At 43.5% G+C, this 16,124-nt stretch overlaps 1 protein-coding gene across 1 annotated transcript in view; it reads right to left on the bottom strand.

Annotated features, from left to right (window-relative positions):
* LOC138756697 (protein FAM149A-like) overlaps nucleotides 1–16,124 on the bottom strand; it is a 174,309-nt gene that overhangs the window by 97,581 nt on the left and 60,604 nt on the right. The window contains 1 exon segment of the mRNA XM_069923084.1: nucleotides 14,589–14,696. Coding sequence (XP_069779185.1) covers nucleotides 14,589–14,696 — 108 coding nt within the window.

Raw genomic sequence — 16,124 nt, 5'->3', positions numbered from 1 at the left:
TTTTTGAGTATATGGAAAAAAACACATATATGCTGAAGAAACTCAGCAGGTCAAACCGTGGCTTTATGTAGCAAAGGTAAAAATACATCACCAACGTTTCGGGCTTGAGCCCTTCATCAAGGCAAGTCTTAACCACAGTGTCAACAGAATCCTGTGTTTTACCTCTAATTTTTGAGTAGAGTCAGTTTATAATTTCCAAAATATCGTAGCTAATTTCCTACAAATTACAAAATAATTTACTTTGGCATTGGTTGAGTGATCAATATTGACATGGGAGGAAATACTAGGCCACTTTGAAATAGCATCTGGAAATCATTCTCAGTTGGGGGCCCACAGCACATTTGGGAGGGCCACGGACTCAAATCATAATTTTTTTTGTGTAGTCGGAGAGAAGTACGAAGAAACCAACTAAAATTGCCTGCTTCACAGGAAAAAGGGCCCATAAGTTTTGTGCAGAGTCCTAATGGGACAGAGCCAAAAATAAAAATTGGTAAACAGCTGCCCTAGAGTTCTATTACATCGCCAAAAGGAGTTTTGATGCGTTTCTAGATTATATCCTCCTCCAAAAGGCAACATCTATGACCTTGCAGCACTTTACCCATCTTCTTTCTTTGGCTTGGCTTCGCGGACGAAGATTTATGGAGGGGGTAAAAAGTCCACGTCAGCTGCAGGCTCGTTTGTGGCTGACCAGTCCGATGCGGGACAGGCAGACACGATTGCAGCGGTTGCAAGGGAAAATTGGTTGGTTGGGGTTGGGTGTTGGGTTTTTCCTCCTTTGCCTTTTGTCAGTGAGGTGGGCTCTGCGGTCTTCTTCAAAGGAGGCTGCTGCCCGCCAAACTGTGAGGCGCCAAGATGCACGGTTTGAGGCGTTATCAGCCCACTGGCGGTGGTCAATGTGGCAGGCACCAAGAGATTTCTTTAGGCAGTCCTTGTACCTTTTCTTTGGTGCACCTCTGTCACGGTGGCCAGTGGAGAGCTCGCCATATAATACGATCTTGGGAAGGCGATGGTCCTCCATTCTGGAGACGTGACCCATCCAGCGCAGCTGGATCTTCAGCAGCGTGGACTCGATGCTGTCGACCTCTGCCATCTCGAGTACCTCGACGTTAGGGGTGTGAGCGCTCCAATGGATGTTGAGGATGGAGCGGAGACAACGCTGGTGGAAGCGTTCTAGGAGCCGTAGGTGGTGCCGGTAGAGGACCCATGATTCGGAGCCGAACAGGAGTGTGGGTATGACAACGGCTCTGTATACGCTTATCTTTGTGAGGTTTTTCAGTTGGTTGTTTTTCCAGACTCTTTTGTGTAGTCTTCCAAAGGCGCTATTTGCCTTGGCGAGTCTGTTGTCTATCTCATTGTCGATCCTTGCATCTGATGAAATGGTGCAGCCGAGATAGGTAAACTGGTTGACCGTTTTGAGTTTTGTGTGCCCGATGGAGATGTGGGGGGGCTGGTAGTCATGGTGGGGAGCTGGCTGATGGAGGACCTCAGTTTTCTTCAGGCTGACTTCCAGGCCAAACATTTTGGCAGTTTCCGCAAAGCAGGACGTCAAGCGCTGAAGAGCTGGCTCTGAATGGGCAACTAAAGCGGCATCATCTGCAAAGAGTAGTTCACGGACAAGTTTCTCTTGTGTCTTGGTGTGAGCTTGCAGGCGCCTCAGATTGAAGAGACTGCCATCCGTGCGGTACCGGATGTAAACAGCGTCTTCATTGTTGGGGTCTTTCATGGCTTGGTTCAGCATCATGCTGAAGAAGATTGAAAAGAGGGTTGGTGCGAGAACACAGCCTTGCTTCACGCCATTGTTAATGGAGAAGGGTTCAGAGAGCTCATTGCTGTATCTGACCCGACCTTGTTGGTTTTCGTGCAGTTGGATAATCATGTTGAGGAACTTTGGGGGACATCCGATGCGCTCTAGTATTTGCCAAAGCCCTTTCCTGCTCACGGTGTCGAAGGCTTTGGTGAGGTCAACAAAGGTGATGTAGAGTCCTTTGTTTTGTTCTCTACACTTTTCTTGGAGCTGTCTGAGGGCAAAGACCATATCAGTGGTTCCTCTGTTAGCGCGAAAGCCGCACTGTGATTCTGGGAGAATATTCTCAGCGACACTAGGTATTATTCTATTTAGTAGAATCCTAGCGAAGATTTTGCCTGCAATGGAGAGCAACGTGATTCCCCTGTAGTTTGAGCAGTCTGATTTCTCGCCTTTGTTTTTGTACAGGGTGATGATGGTGGCATCACGAAGATCCTGAGGCCGTTTACCTTGGTCCCAACAAAGCTTGAAAAACTCATGCAGTTTGGCATGCAGAGTTTTGCCGCCAGCCTTCCAGACTTCTGGGGGGATTCCATCCATACCTGCTGCTTTGCCACTTTTCAGTTGTTCGATTGCCTTATATGTCTCATCCAGGGTGGGAACCTCATCCAGCTCTAGCCTTAGGGGCTGTTGAGGGAGCTGGAGCAGGGCGGAATCTTGGACTGAGCGGTTGGTACTGAAAAGAGATTGGAAGTGTTCTGACCATCGGTTGAGGATGGAGATCTTGTCGCTGAGGAGGACTTTGCCGTCTGAGCTGCGCAGCGGGCTTTGGACTTGGGGTGAGGGGCCGTACACAGCCTTTAGAGCCTCGTAGAAAACCCTGAAGTCGCCAATGTCCGCGCTGAGCTGTGTTCGTTTGGCGAGGCTAGTCCACCACTCATTTTGGATCTCCCGGAGTTTGCGCTGAAGATGGCTGCATGCGCGACGGAAGGCTTGTTTCTTCTCTGGACAGGACGGCTTTGTAAGGTGAGCCTGGTGGGCAGCTCGCTTCTTTGCCAGCAGCTCCTGGATTTCCTGGCTGTTTTCGTCAAACCAGTCCTTGTTTTTCCTGGAGGAGAAGCCCAGTACCTCTTCAGTGGATTGCAGTATGGTAGTCTTCAACTGATCCCAGAGGGTTTCAGGGGACGGGTCCGTGAGGCGGGTTGCAACGTCGAGCTTTGCTTTGAGGTTTGCCTGGAAGTTTCCTCTCGCTTCGTCTGACTGCAGTTTTCCAACATTGAACCTCTTTCTGGGGGCTTTATTGTTCCTGGGCTTTGGCTTGAAGTGAAGGTTGAGCTTGCAGCGAACCAGCCGGTGGTCAGTGTGGCATTCCGCGCTAGGCATGACCCTGGTGTGGAGCACATCTTGTTTGTCACTTTCTCGCACCAGGATGTAGTCCAGGAGGTGCCAGTGTTTGGATCGGGGATGCATCCAGGTGGTCTTAAGGCTGTCCCTCTGCTGAAAAAGGGTGTTTGTAATGACAAGCCGCTGTTCTGCGCAGAGCTCCAACAGGAGGCGCCCATTGTCGTTGCACTTGCCGACGCCATGCTTGCCCAGGATTCCTGGCCAGGTTTCTGAGTCTTTGCCGACACGAGCGTTGAAGTCGCCCAGGATGACAACCTTGTCGGCTGTAGGGGTACGTTGGATGAGGTTGCGCAGGTCGGTGTAGAACTTGTTCTTTTCTGCTGGTTCCGCCTGGAGGGTTGGAGCATAGACACTGATGAGGGTGATGTGACGCTTGTTTTGAAGTGGGAGTCGCATGGACATGATTCGGTCCGAGAGGCCTGTCGGAAGGTTTTCGAGTTTGGAGGCAATGAAGCTCTTGACCATGAAGCCTACACCAGATAGGCGTCATTCATCCGAAGGCTTGCCAGACCAGTAGAGTGTGTAGCCCGCGCCGCGTTCTTGGAAGCTGCCTACATCTGCCAGGCGGACTTCACTGAGAGCGGCTATGTCGATGTCAAGTCTGAGGAGTTCATGTGCAATGAGGGCAGACCGACGTTCAGGTCGATGGCTGCCAGTCTTATCTAGCATGGTTCTGATGTTCCAGCATGCTAGCTTGAGTTTGTGAGCATCTTTTGAGGGGGAGGACGTGGAGGGGGAGGACGTGGAGGGGGAGGACGTGGAGGGGGAGGACGTTGAGGGGGAGGACGTGGACCTGTCCTCGGGCCTGCGCAAAGGAGCTTTTAGGTGGAGTGCAGTGCGCGCAGTACTGGCCCCACCCTTTACACCCATGGTTCGTGTGCCGTGGCCAAGCAAGCTGGGACGTGGCAGCGAGGTCCTTGGGTCGTAGGTTTTATATCGGAGTGGCCTTCTCCTATGCAGGTTTCTTACCCGGGCTGGAGGGGCCTGCCTCTACCCATACCCATACCCATACCCATACATGCCCATACCCATACCCATACCCATACATGCCTTTACCCATACTGCACTAGTATATCACCCAAGATTATATTCTCAAGTCTCTGCTAAGGGACAGTAAGACCTTGACAGCAAGAGTACTGGCAGTATACCAAGGTTGTATACAGTACAGTGCAGGAACAAGCCATATTATCTGTGCTGAACAACAAGATACCCAAAACAAACTAAAAATTCTGCGGCTAGCACTTGATAGATATTCCTCTATTCTTTTCATATTCTATCAAGAAATCTCTTGTATCTTCTTCAACCACTACACCTGCTCCAGACTCTGATCACCTCGTATAAAATACTTGCCCTGCACATATCCCTTAAACTTCCTTCCGTTCATATTATATTATTGTATGTGACACTTTTACCCTCGGGATAAAGATCCTACTTACCCTATAGAACCATAGAACATCACAGGACAGAAAGCAGACATCTGTCCTTCTAATCGGTGTGAACTCTTATTCTGCCTCAACCAATGACCTGCACCCAGTCCAGATTTATTGTCAGACTACATATATGACATCACATACAACCAAGATTCCTTTATCCTTCAGGTGCGACAGAATTATCACTAATTGGTAGTGCAAAAAAAAAACTGTATACAAAGAACTGTAAACAGATAATGAATGTAAACAAAATGACTATGCAATACAGAGAGAATTTTTAAAAGATCAATTAAGAGCACAAATAAGACACCTTAAATGACTCTCTAGCCCCTTTTCTACTGGTATCCACACCCAGGAATTAACTGGGACAGGGTCCAGTGGAAAAGAAATATTGTTTGAACACCAGAGTCAAATGACATAATTTCAAGCCGAGGATTAACCACCTTTACCCCTACTTATATCCCCGGTGCGTGCTGATAAAATGAGTGGAAAAGGGACAGCAGAAAGTCATTTGTTTCCAGTTGAAGATAGAACATTTTGATTCCCGGGGATGAGTGTGTTCAGTGAAAAAGCCATTCGTTTTCCCAGTTCAGGGGGGCACAGAGGAAACAGCACAAAGGGCTTCCTATCCCAGGACACTACACAGTCGATTTACTGGGATGCCAGAGGAAGAGAGGCTTTTGACGGAGTTTGTCGTTGAGGAGTCTGATGAAGGAAGGGAAGCAACTGTTTCTGAACCTGATGGTGCATGTTTTGTGGCACCTATACCACTTTTCTTATGACAGCAGTGAGAACAGAGCATGTGGTGAGTGCTGTGGGTCTTTGATGAATGCTTCTTTGGTCCAATGTCAGCGTTCCCTGTAGATGTACTCAATAGTGGAGAGGGTTTTGCCTGTAATGTCCTGGATTGTGTCCACTACCTTTTGGAGGGCTTTATGCTCAAGGGTATTGGTGTTCCCATACCAGAACATGATGCAACCAGTCAGTACACTTTCCACCACCCCTCTAGAAATTTGCCAGGGTTTCTGGTGTCATTTCAAACCTCCGCAAACTGCTGAGGAAGTTGAGGCACTGACATGTTTTCTTCACAATGCTATTGATGTGTTGGGTCCAGGAAAAATCCTCCAAGATAGTGACTCCCAAGAACTTGTGATATGTGGGTTGCTGATGTGTTATGTTAACTAAATATGAGGCGCGGGGGATGGGTGCTTCTAGATTCTGGACATATGATTACAGGATGAGATGGGCCCTTGACGGGGTCCCTGATTGGTCTGATCCTCTGGTCATTAAAACATTATAGTGTCTCTCAGCATTAAACGTTCCTTTTTGCACTGTTGTACTACCCACCCCTCCCCCCGAAAAAAATAAATGTTCTTCGCTCACCATCTCCACCTTTGATCCCCAATGATCACTGGATTGTATACCTCGGGCTTTCTTTTCCTGATCCCTCCCATCCATGTAGCTGATCAAATTTTCATCACTTCAGCTGGCAACTCATTCAATACTCACACCACTGTCTGTGTGAAGAAATTCCACCAATATTCCCCCTACTCTTCTCCCATTTCATCTTTAACCCATGCCCTCTGGTTTGTCCCTCACCTAATCTCTGTGGAAAAAGCCTACTTGCATTTACTCTATCTATACTGATTATCTATCAAATCTCCCCTCATTCTTTTGTGCTCTGTAACTCAGTTCCTGAAGTCCCAGCAATATCCTAGTAAATCTTCTCTGCCCTTTTTCAAATGTCTTGACGTATTTCCTCTAATTAGGTGATGAAAACGGCACACTTTACTCCAAATTTAGCCTCACAAATGTGTCATAAAACTTTACCATAACATCCCAACATCAATAGACAAAAACTTTGATTTATGAAGGCAAATGTGCAAAAGATTTCTTTATGGCCCATTTACCTGTCACATCACTTACATGGAATTATGTATCTGTATTCCCAGATCCCACTGTTCTACCACACTCCTCAGAACCCTACCGTTTACTATGTATATCCTACCTTGGTTTGTCCTTCGCAACACGTCACACTTGTCTCCATTAAATCCCGTCTGCCATTCAGCTAATTCAGATCCCTCTGCAAGCTTTGAAAGCCTTCCTCACTGTCTACTACATCTCCAATCTTTGTGTCACCACAAACATGCTGATCTAATTCACCATATTCTCATCTGGATCACTGATATAGATGACAAACAGCAAATTGCCTCCAGTCATAGAGGCAATTATCCCCTTCCACCCTCCGGCTTCTCCCATAAAGCCAATGTTGAATCCAGTTTACTACCTCACCATGAATAACGAGCCATTACAAACTGACCTCCCATGTGAGTCCTTATAAAAGGCCTGACTAAAGTTATGTAGCCAACGACCACAGCCTTCCTTCATTAACTTTCCTGCAAACTTTCTCAATAAATGTTAAATTTGGTTAAATATGACCTGCCATGAACAAGTCACAAAATTTGTTGTTTGCAGTAGCATCACAGAGCAAACATTCACATAAACCACTTTACGACAATATATAAAAGAATAGTGCACAGAAAGTACAGCAGTGTCTTTCATTCATTCAGGAATATGATGGCAGCAGGGAAGAAGCTGTCCACGTGCTGTTGACTGCTCGTCTTTAGGGTCCAGTACCTTTTCCCCGATGGTAGCAGAGTGAAGAGGGCATGGGCTGGGTGGTGGGTGTCTTTGAGGATAGAGGCTGCTTTTTTAAGACACTGTACCTTGTAGATGTTCTTGATGGAGAGAAGTCTGGTGCCTGTGATGTCGCAGGCCGAGTTAACAATCCTCTGGAGTTTTTTTTGTCCTGAGCACTGGTGCCTCCATATCTGACAGTGATGCAACCAGCCAGAATGTACTCCACAGTACACCTGCAGACGTTTTTGAGAGTTTTCAGTGACATACAAAAACACCTCACAAAGTTATAGCCACTGGCGAGCCTTCTTTTTGATTGCATTGACATGGAGGCTCCAGGACAGATCCTTGGAGATGTTGACTCCCAAGAATTTGAAGTTCTTGACTCACTGCACCACTGAGCCCTCGATGAGGACTGGGTTGGGTCCTCTAACTTCCTCCTCAAGGCAACAATCATCTCCTTGGTTTTGTGAATGTTGGTGTGACACCACTCACATGAGCTGATCTATCTCCTTTCTGAACGCTTCCACATTGCTGTTGTTGCCGACAACTGTGGTGTCATCGGCAAATTTATAGATAGCATTGGAATTGTGCCTGGCCACACAGTCATGGATGCATAGTGAGTAGAGCAGTGTACTAAGCAGATATCCTTCAGGTGCACCTGTGTTGATAATTTGTGAGGAGACGACATTGTTTCCAGTTCGTACTGACTGTGGTCTTCCAATGAGGAAGTCAAGGATCCAGTTGTGGAGGGGGGGGGGGAGTTGCAGCTTCTTGACCAGCACTGAGGGAATAATGGTGTTGAAGTCAAGTCAATTAAGTCTAGTCAATTAAGAGCAGCCGTATGTATGAGTTGCTGTTTTCGAGGTGATCTAGAGCTGTGTAAAGAGCCAGAAATATTGCGTCCGCACTGGATCGATTGTGATTATAGGCAAATTGCGGTGAGTCCAGATCTTTTCTTAGGTACACATTGATTCTGACCATGACCAGCCTCTCAAAGCATTTCATCACAGTAGATATAAATGCTACTGGGTGATAGTCAGTGAGGCAGCTCACTCTGCTCTTCTTGGGCATTGGGACGAATGATGCCTTTTTGAAGCTGGTGGGAACCTCAGATTGCAGCTTTGAGAGGATGGAAATGTTCATGGACATTCTGGCTAGTTGGTTGGCACATATTTTCAGTACCCTGCCACGTACACCATCAGGAGCTGACCCTCTCTTGAATGATGTTCTGACATTGTCCTCAGAGGGATATCAGAGTCCTCACCCTTTGCAGGGATTCTAGTTGGCAATGTTGGGTTCTCCCTCTCAAAGCAGGCTTTGGGTAATGAAGCATTTCAGCCATGATGTTTGCCCTCTGTGGTGACTATCTCCCTTTATAATTGCTTGGACAATAAGCAGAGGCTGTTGTTTTGACTCGTTAAATGTAAAGTCCATTTTAAAGTAGCATTGAGTTTTTCCACTGTTTATTAAAATGTTATTAATTAAGAACTTTGATAAAACAATTAAAACTTACTTAAAACAATTAATAAAATGGACAATAAAATATTAATAAGTTAATACACTCAAAAGAATGTTCAAAAAACATTCAAAAAGAATTATCTGGACTGTCTTCATTTTGCTCTGGTTCTACACAGAACAAAAGCAAATTCAAACTAAACTGTTTACTTTAAAACATGCAAGCCAGTTAACCTTGGAATTATCTGTTACAAGGCGCAACAGACTCATGGAGTTCGTAAACAATATTTGCTGGCTGGTTTCTTGCAAAAATATGTTTGTAAGTCATTTTGTTGTTTTAACCCTTACACCCTCACTTTGTAGGCTGTAATGGCCTGTGCTCCCTCTCATAGCTGACGTGTATTTGTCTCTATATTTAGCTTCCTCCAGAATTGCCACTTTGCTTCAGAAATGGCCTTCCGCAGGTTGCACCTGTACTTCTTGTAGAGACTTAGATTCCCAGCCTTAAATGCCCTTGATCTGGTCCTCAGCAGGTTGTGAATCTTCTGATTCATCCAAGGCTTCTGGATGGCTATCACTAAAAGTCTTTGTATATCCAATCTCAGAATACCTTCCAATAACTAACTTACTTCTGGTCTCAGGCTCACTGGCCTACAATTTCCTGCGTAATTTTTGAAGCCTATTTTTAAACAAAGGAACGAATAAGAGTTAACCTCCATTCATCTGGCACCTCACCTGTGGCCAAGGAAATTTTAAATACATCTGCCAGGCCCCCTGAAATTTCTAAATGATCCTCCCTCAAGGTCCAAGGCCATATCTTGTCAAGCCCTGGGGATTTATCCACTTTTATTTGCTTTTGAACAGCAAGCATATAGTGAATCACTATAGGCTCCATGACTCTCCTGCCTACTTGCCTCAATTGCCCCTACTCTATGGCAGTAAATGCAGATGCAAAAAAACATTCAAGATCTCCCCCATCTCTTCTGGCTCCAAAAATAGCCAACTATTATGATCTTCAAGAGGACCAATTTTGTCCCTTTCTATCCTTTTGCTCTTAATATACCAATGAAAGCCCCTAGGATTTTCCTTCAACTTGTTTGCCAATGCAACCTCGTGTCTTCTTTTAACCCTCCTGATTTCCATAGTTTTTCCCGCATTTAAAAAAAAATAGTCCTCAAGTACCTCATTTTCTCTTTGTTATCAGTCTATAATATCCCTTGAAAACCAAGGATCCTTGTGCATGTTAACTTTGGCCTTTATCCTTAAAGGAACATACAAATTCTGTATTCTTGAAATTTCGCTTTCAACGTGTTTCCACTTACCAAGCACATCCTTGCCCAAAAACAACCTCCTAGTCCAATTCATGTTTTCTAGATCCTTTTTCATTTCCTCAAAATTGCCTTTCTCCAATTTTGAATCTCATTTTAGTATCTTGAAACTAATGGCATTATGATCATTGGACAAAAAGTGTTCCCCTACATATGTGTCACCTTCATTCTAATTATACCTTGATTATTGATTTAGAAAAATGTCCTGAATGCATTTGACTAACTAAGCCAGTGGTTTTCAACCTTTCTTTCCACTCACATACCATTTTAAGTATTCCCTATGCGATAGGTGCTCTGTGATAGGCAAGGGATCACCTAAGGTGGTCTGTGAGTGGGAAGAGAAGGTTGAAAACCATTGTTTTAATCATACCTAATTGACTTGTTATGTGCACAGTTTCATAACTCCAAAGGAAATAGGCCAATGACAATTTCTCTCAAGCAAAATATTTCAGTAACAATTGGGTCTAGATCAATAATTCTCAACCTTCCCTTCCCACTCACAGACCACCTTAAGCAATCTCTTACTAATCAGAGAGCACCGATGGTATAGGCACTACTTAAAGTAGTCTGTGAGTGGAAAGAAAAAGGATGAGAATCATTGCTCTAGGCCATGCTTCTCTATTACATTATAGGAGTCCCAGTCAATATGTCAAAAGTTAAAATTACCCACTGTCACAACTGTAAGCTTCGTGAAGCTGCCTGCGATATCCCTGCAGATTTGCTCCTATAATTCTCACTGACTATTGGGTGTTCTGTAATACAACCCCATTAATGTGGTCATATTTTTCCAATTACTCAGCTCCACCCATATAGCCTCAGTAGATGAGCCCTCTAGTTTTTCCTGTCTTAGCAACATCACTCCTCCTCATTCATCCTTTTCATGCTCTAACCCTTCCCTTCCATGCTCTAAATTCATCTACAATACTCATTTTGTTGAAATAGATGTACCTGAGAACATTTCCACCACGCACAACCCTTTGATTGTGTGTGCAGTCTTAACATCATCTTTTTCCTCTTCCACTTCACTATCTGCTCTGGCACTCTGACTCCCATCCCCCTGCATATCTAGCTTAAATCCCCTGGAACAGCATTACCAGAACTTTCCACAAGGATACCAGTCCCCTTTCAGTTCAGATGCTGATTATCTTGCTGGTACAGGTCCTACCTTCCCTGGAAGAGAGCTAAATGATCCATAAATTTGAAGCCTTCCCTCCTGCACCATCTCTTTAGCCACATGTTAAGCTGAACTAACCCTCTATTTCCAATCTCACTAGCGCACGGCATGGGTTGCAATCCTGAGATCACAACCCTGGAGGTCCTATCCTTCCAACTTCACGTTCTGAATTCTCTTTACAGGACCACATTACCTTTCCTACTCATATCATTGGCTCCTACATGGACCACTATTCTGGCTGCTCACCCTCCCTAAGAATGCCATGAACTCCCATCCAGGGTTCTCAATCCCTTCCATAGAACCTCTTATCTGTTCCCCTCACTTTTAAATCCCCTATCTTTATAGCTGACCTCTTCTCTTCCCTCTCTTTTTTCACCACAGGGCTAGATTTTGTGTCAGAGACAATGGCTCTCATGATTTTATAAATTATCAGGTCACCCCTCATTGGGTGATATCAATAAATCAACACAAGCATGAAAGCTGCACTTAAAGATATTTCATTAATTTTGTACTACAGAGTTACTGGGAGATAATCTGAGAGAATGTGACAAAAATACAGTTTGACATTGCTCTAGTGTTGTTGAGACATTTCTATGACTCTAAAGGCAAATATTCCTGTATTTATCCAGCATTTTAACAGAGCTGTGCAGAGTTAACAATAAATTAATTCCCTTGAAAATGTTTTTGACCATAAGATGCAGGAGCAGAATTTAGGCATATTGGCCCAAGGAGTCTGCTCCACCAAATCATGGTTGATGAAATTTTCATCTCAACCCCATTCTCCTCATAACCTTTGACACCCTTACTAATCAAGAACCTATTAACCTCCGCTTTAAATATCCCCATGGACCTGACTTCCACAGCCATCTGCAGCATCAAATTCCTCAGATCCACACCCTCTATTAAAGAAATTTCTCCTCTTATCTGTTCTAAAGGGATGCTCTTCTATTTGAAGCTGTTCATTCTCGACTAAGACACTCCCACCACTGGAAACATCTCCTCCACATCCACATAATGCAACCCTTTTTATTTTTAGTAGATTTCAATGATATCACCTCTCATCCCTTTAAACTCCACTAAGTACAGTCCAGAGCCATCAAACAAAGCCATCCTCTCATCCCCAGGATCATTCTTGTAAACTCTTCTGGATCCTATCGTACACCAGCACATCATTCTTTAGATATGGGGCCCAAAACTATTGTCAATACTCCAAATGATGTCTGAACAATGCCTTATAAGACCTCAGTATTACATCCTTATTTTTATATTCTAATCCTCTCAAAAAGAATGCCAACAATGAATTTGCCTTCCTTAACATTGACTCACCCTGCAGGGTAACCTGCAAGGAACTCTGCAATAGGATTTCCAAATCCTTTTGGACCTCTGCTTTCTGAATTCTCTTCCCATTTAGGAAAGAGTCTACTTCTTTATTCCTTATACCAAAGTGTATGACTATACACTTCCCTGTGCTGCATTCCATTTCATTGCCCATTCTCCAAACATATCCAAGTCCCATGGCAGACTCTATTTCCTCAACATGACCTGCCTTGCGACCTACCTTTGTATCATACACAAACTTGGCCACAAAGCCATCAATTCCATCATTAACGTATAATATTAAAAGTAGCAGACCCAACACCTTATCCTGCAGAACTCCACTAGTCACTGGTGACCAGCCAGAAAAGGCTTGTTTATTCCCACTCTTTGCCTTGTGCCAATTTATGCTGGTAGTCATCATGGCTATCTCTTGGGTCGAGGATAATGGCCTTCATTCGGACACTGTGAAGACACCTGTGTGTGTATTTGTTTAACATGTGCTTGATGTTGCACTCCAAGAAGCATGTGATAGTTCACAAATCGACCAACCAATTCCAATGGCATGGAAATCACGATGATTGGAACTGATGGATTTGTTGCAGCCTTCATTCATCTTCACAGCGGTCAACTTCAGAGTAACTTCGTCTGCCTATTCCATCTTTGAGGACTTGGTTGGATTGTTCTGTCAGGGATCTCACCCTTGACCTTATTGCCATGGGTAACCCTATCAGGAGTATAGCACCAGATGGGATCACTCTTGGGATCTCAGGACCACACAAGCTTTTCCAGCACAACAAGGTGACAATCCACAGAGAAGCTATCCTGGTACTTTTCACACCATGGACTCCAATCTTCTTTTGCAGCCTCATGTGCAGCATCTTGTCAAGGTCCTTCTGAAAATTCATGTAAATAACCACTGACTCTCTTTTCTCTATCCTGCTTGTTAATTTCTCAAAGAATTCCAGCAAATTTGTCAGGCAAGATCTCCCTTCAACACAATAGTATCAAATAAACTCATCCCAAACTCCATGATCATGACCTCAGCACCACTCTCTGAAATTGGATCCATGACTTACTATCCTGCAGACTGCAATCTGTGAGGATTGGTTACAGTACTTCATCCTCAAACATCCTCAAAATGGGGCCAACCCCTTACTCATCTCCTGTATTTTCATAAATGCATGGCCAAACACTGCTTTGACACCATCTATAAATTCACAGATGACACCAGTCATAAGCAGGATCTCCAACAACGAGTCAGAGTACAGGAGGCAAGCAGAGGGACTAATGGCTTGGTGCCAGGACAATAACATCTCCCTCAATGCCATTAAGACCAAAGAACTGGTTATACACTTGTGTAAAATGGGCGAAGCTCACTCCCCAGTCTACATCAGTTATGAGGTGAAGAGAGCTTGAAGTTCCCAGCAGTAAACATATCTCGTGACTTGTCCTGGCCCTCCCATGTTGCATTATGACACCTTTTTCCTCCTGACCACTAACAAAACTGCAATCTGCCAGTGATATTTATTAAAGGATTAATCAAGCCTTTCAGTGGCTAATATCTTATTAAAAGCCCCAATGTGCCAAGTTGGAATTTCACAGATTTAGAGCTAGTTTCTGTTAATTACCTCGTGTCGGTGGAAAAGTGGTAGAATCTGAAGAGGTGTTGGTGGAAATATGAGAATAAGATGCATTACGGTAGGTTTTGTAAAACTGAGTACAGAATGGTCATTGAGCTAAAACACGGTTTTAACGCTATATCCCTCTATGACATAGTTAAAGCAACTACTCCCCAGTAAAATCAAAATGTTTATCTAGAGATCAAGAGAATAATTTTAAAAAGAAATTATAAGTACCATGCTTTGGTCCTTTAAAAATGGAAAAAGCTATGATTCATATAAATTAATTATAGCTTTTCTATTTCCACCTTTAAACCAGACTAATAATACCTACGAAGTGGCGAGTCAGTACAAGTATACCAATACTCAACAATTACACCTGGCTTCATGACTAAACTAATCCTGTGTACATCAATCATTCATTGCTGTACAGTTTCTCGCTAATTATCATTTGAATAATGCATGAAAACATTTTACCTGTTGTAACTATGAATTGCTCCTTGGACACATTTTGTAAAATTAGTTGGAAGAGAGTCACTCGTTTTCTCAGGAAGGTAGTCAGTAGTTCCTTTCAAAAATCCCTTCCTGTTGATAATAAAGAGATTCATAATTAAATATAATTTTCTTTTTGCAAAATATCAGTAGTTACAAAATATTTGAACATTTAATCCTGAAATTATATTCCAACATAGCTCAATGAAACTCAGGAAAGCATAGAACCTCACCATAAAACTATGTTCTGGCAGAGAGGGAGAAGGGGGAGCAACCTATATGGTCAGCTCATACTTAGGCTCTTCATCATGATCAGAGATAATATTATCACAGATATCTCAATCTGAAAGTAAAAATGGGCCTTGAAAGAGATCAATTTCTGGATTCCTGAAAACTTGAAAAGCAATTTTGTAGTGGATGTTGTGCATTTGGATTTTCAGAAGGTGCTGAACATGAGCCCACTTAACAAAATAAAAGTACATGGCATAACAAGAAACAGACTAGCATGACAACTGGCTGATTAGCATGAAGCAGTGTTGAAATACAGGGATCAAATTCTGTTTGGCTGCTAGTTGCGAGTGGTGTTCCACTCAAGTAAGTCAGTGTTGGGACCACTTTGTTTTATGTTGTATATTAATAATTGAGATTATAGAATAAATGGTTTTGTGGCTAAGTTTGCAGATGTTGAGGAAATCTGCACAAGGACATGGCCAGATTAGAATGGACAGTAGCAAAAGAAATACAATGTCGGAAAATGAACGATCACACACTTTGGTAGAATAAAAATAAACAGCCAGACTATTTTTTAAATGGGGAGAAAATTGTAAATACCCAGATGCAAAGGGACCTGGGAGTCTTCGTATGGGATACCCTGAAAGCTTGCAGGTTGAGTTGGTGGTGAAGAAGGCAAATGAAATGCTGGCATACCTTTCAAGAGCAATAGAATACAAGCGCAGGGATGAGATGTTGAAGCTTTACAAGACATTGGTGAGACCTCAATTGGAGTATTGTGAGCAGTTTTGGGCTACTCATTTTAGAAAGGATATGCTAACATTGGAGAGGGTTTAGAGAAGGTTCACAAGGATGATTCCAGGAATTAAAGGCTTATCATAAGACGAGTGTTTAACAGATCTATGCCTGTACTCGTTGGAATTTAGGAAAATGAGCCATAATCTCATTGAAACATTTTGAATGTTGAAAGGCATGGACAGAATAGTACGAAGGTTGTCTCCAATGGACAAGAGGCACAATTTCAGGATTGAAAGTTATCCACTTAGAACAGAGATGTGGAAAAATTTCTTTAGCCAATGGTTGGTAAATCTGTGGAATTTGTTTCCACAGGTAGTTGTGGAGGCATGTCATTCAATATATTTAAGAAAGAGCTTGATAGGTTCTTGATTAGCTGAGCATCAAAGGTTATGAGAAGGCCAAGCAGTGGATGTGAGTAGAAAAACTGCTTAAAAGACAGGACAGACTCGATGGGCTGAATAACCTATTTCTGCTCCTATGTCTAAGGGTTTT

This window comes from Narcine bancroftii, chromosome 3 (assembly GCF_036971445.1).
Source record: "Narcine bancroftii isolate sNarBan1 chromosome 3, sNarBan1.hap1, whole genome shotgun sequence".
NCBI classification, from domain to species: domain Eukaryota; kingdom Metazoa; phylum Chordata; class Chondrichthyes; order Torpediniformes; family Narcinidae; genus Narcine; species Narcine bancroftii.
Note: the sequence above shows the minus strand (reverse complement) of the source record. Positions and strands in the feature narration are given on the sequence as shown.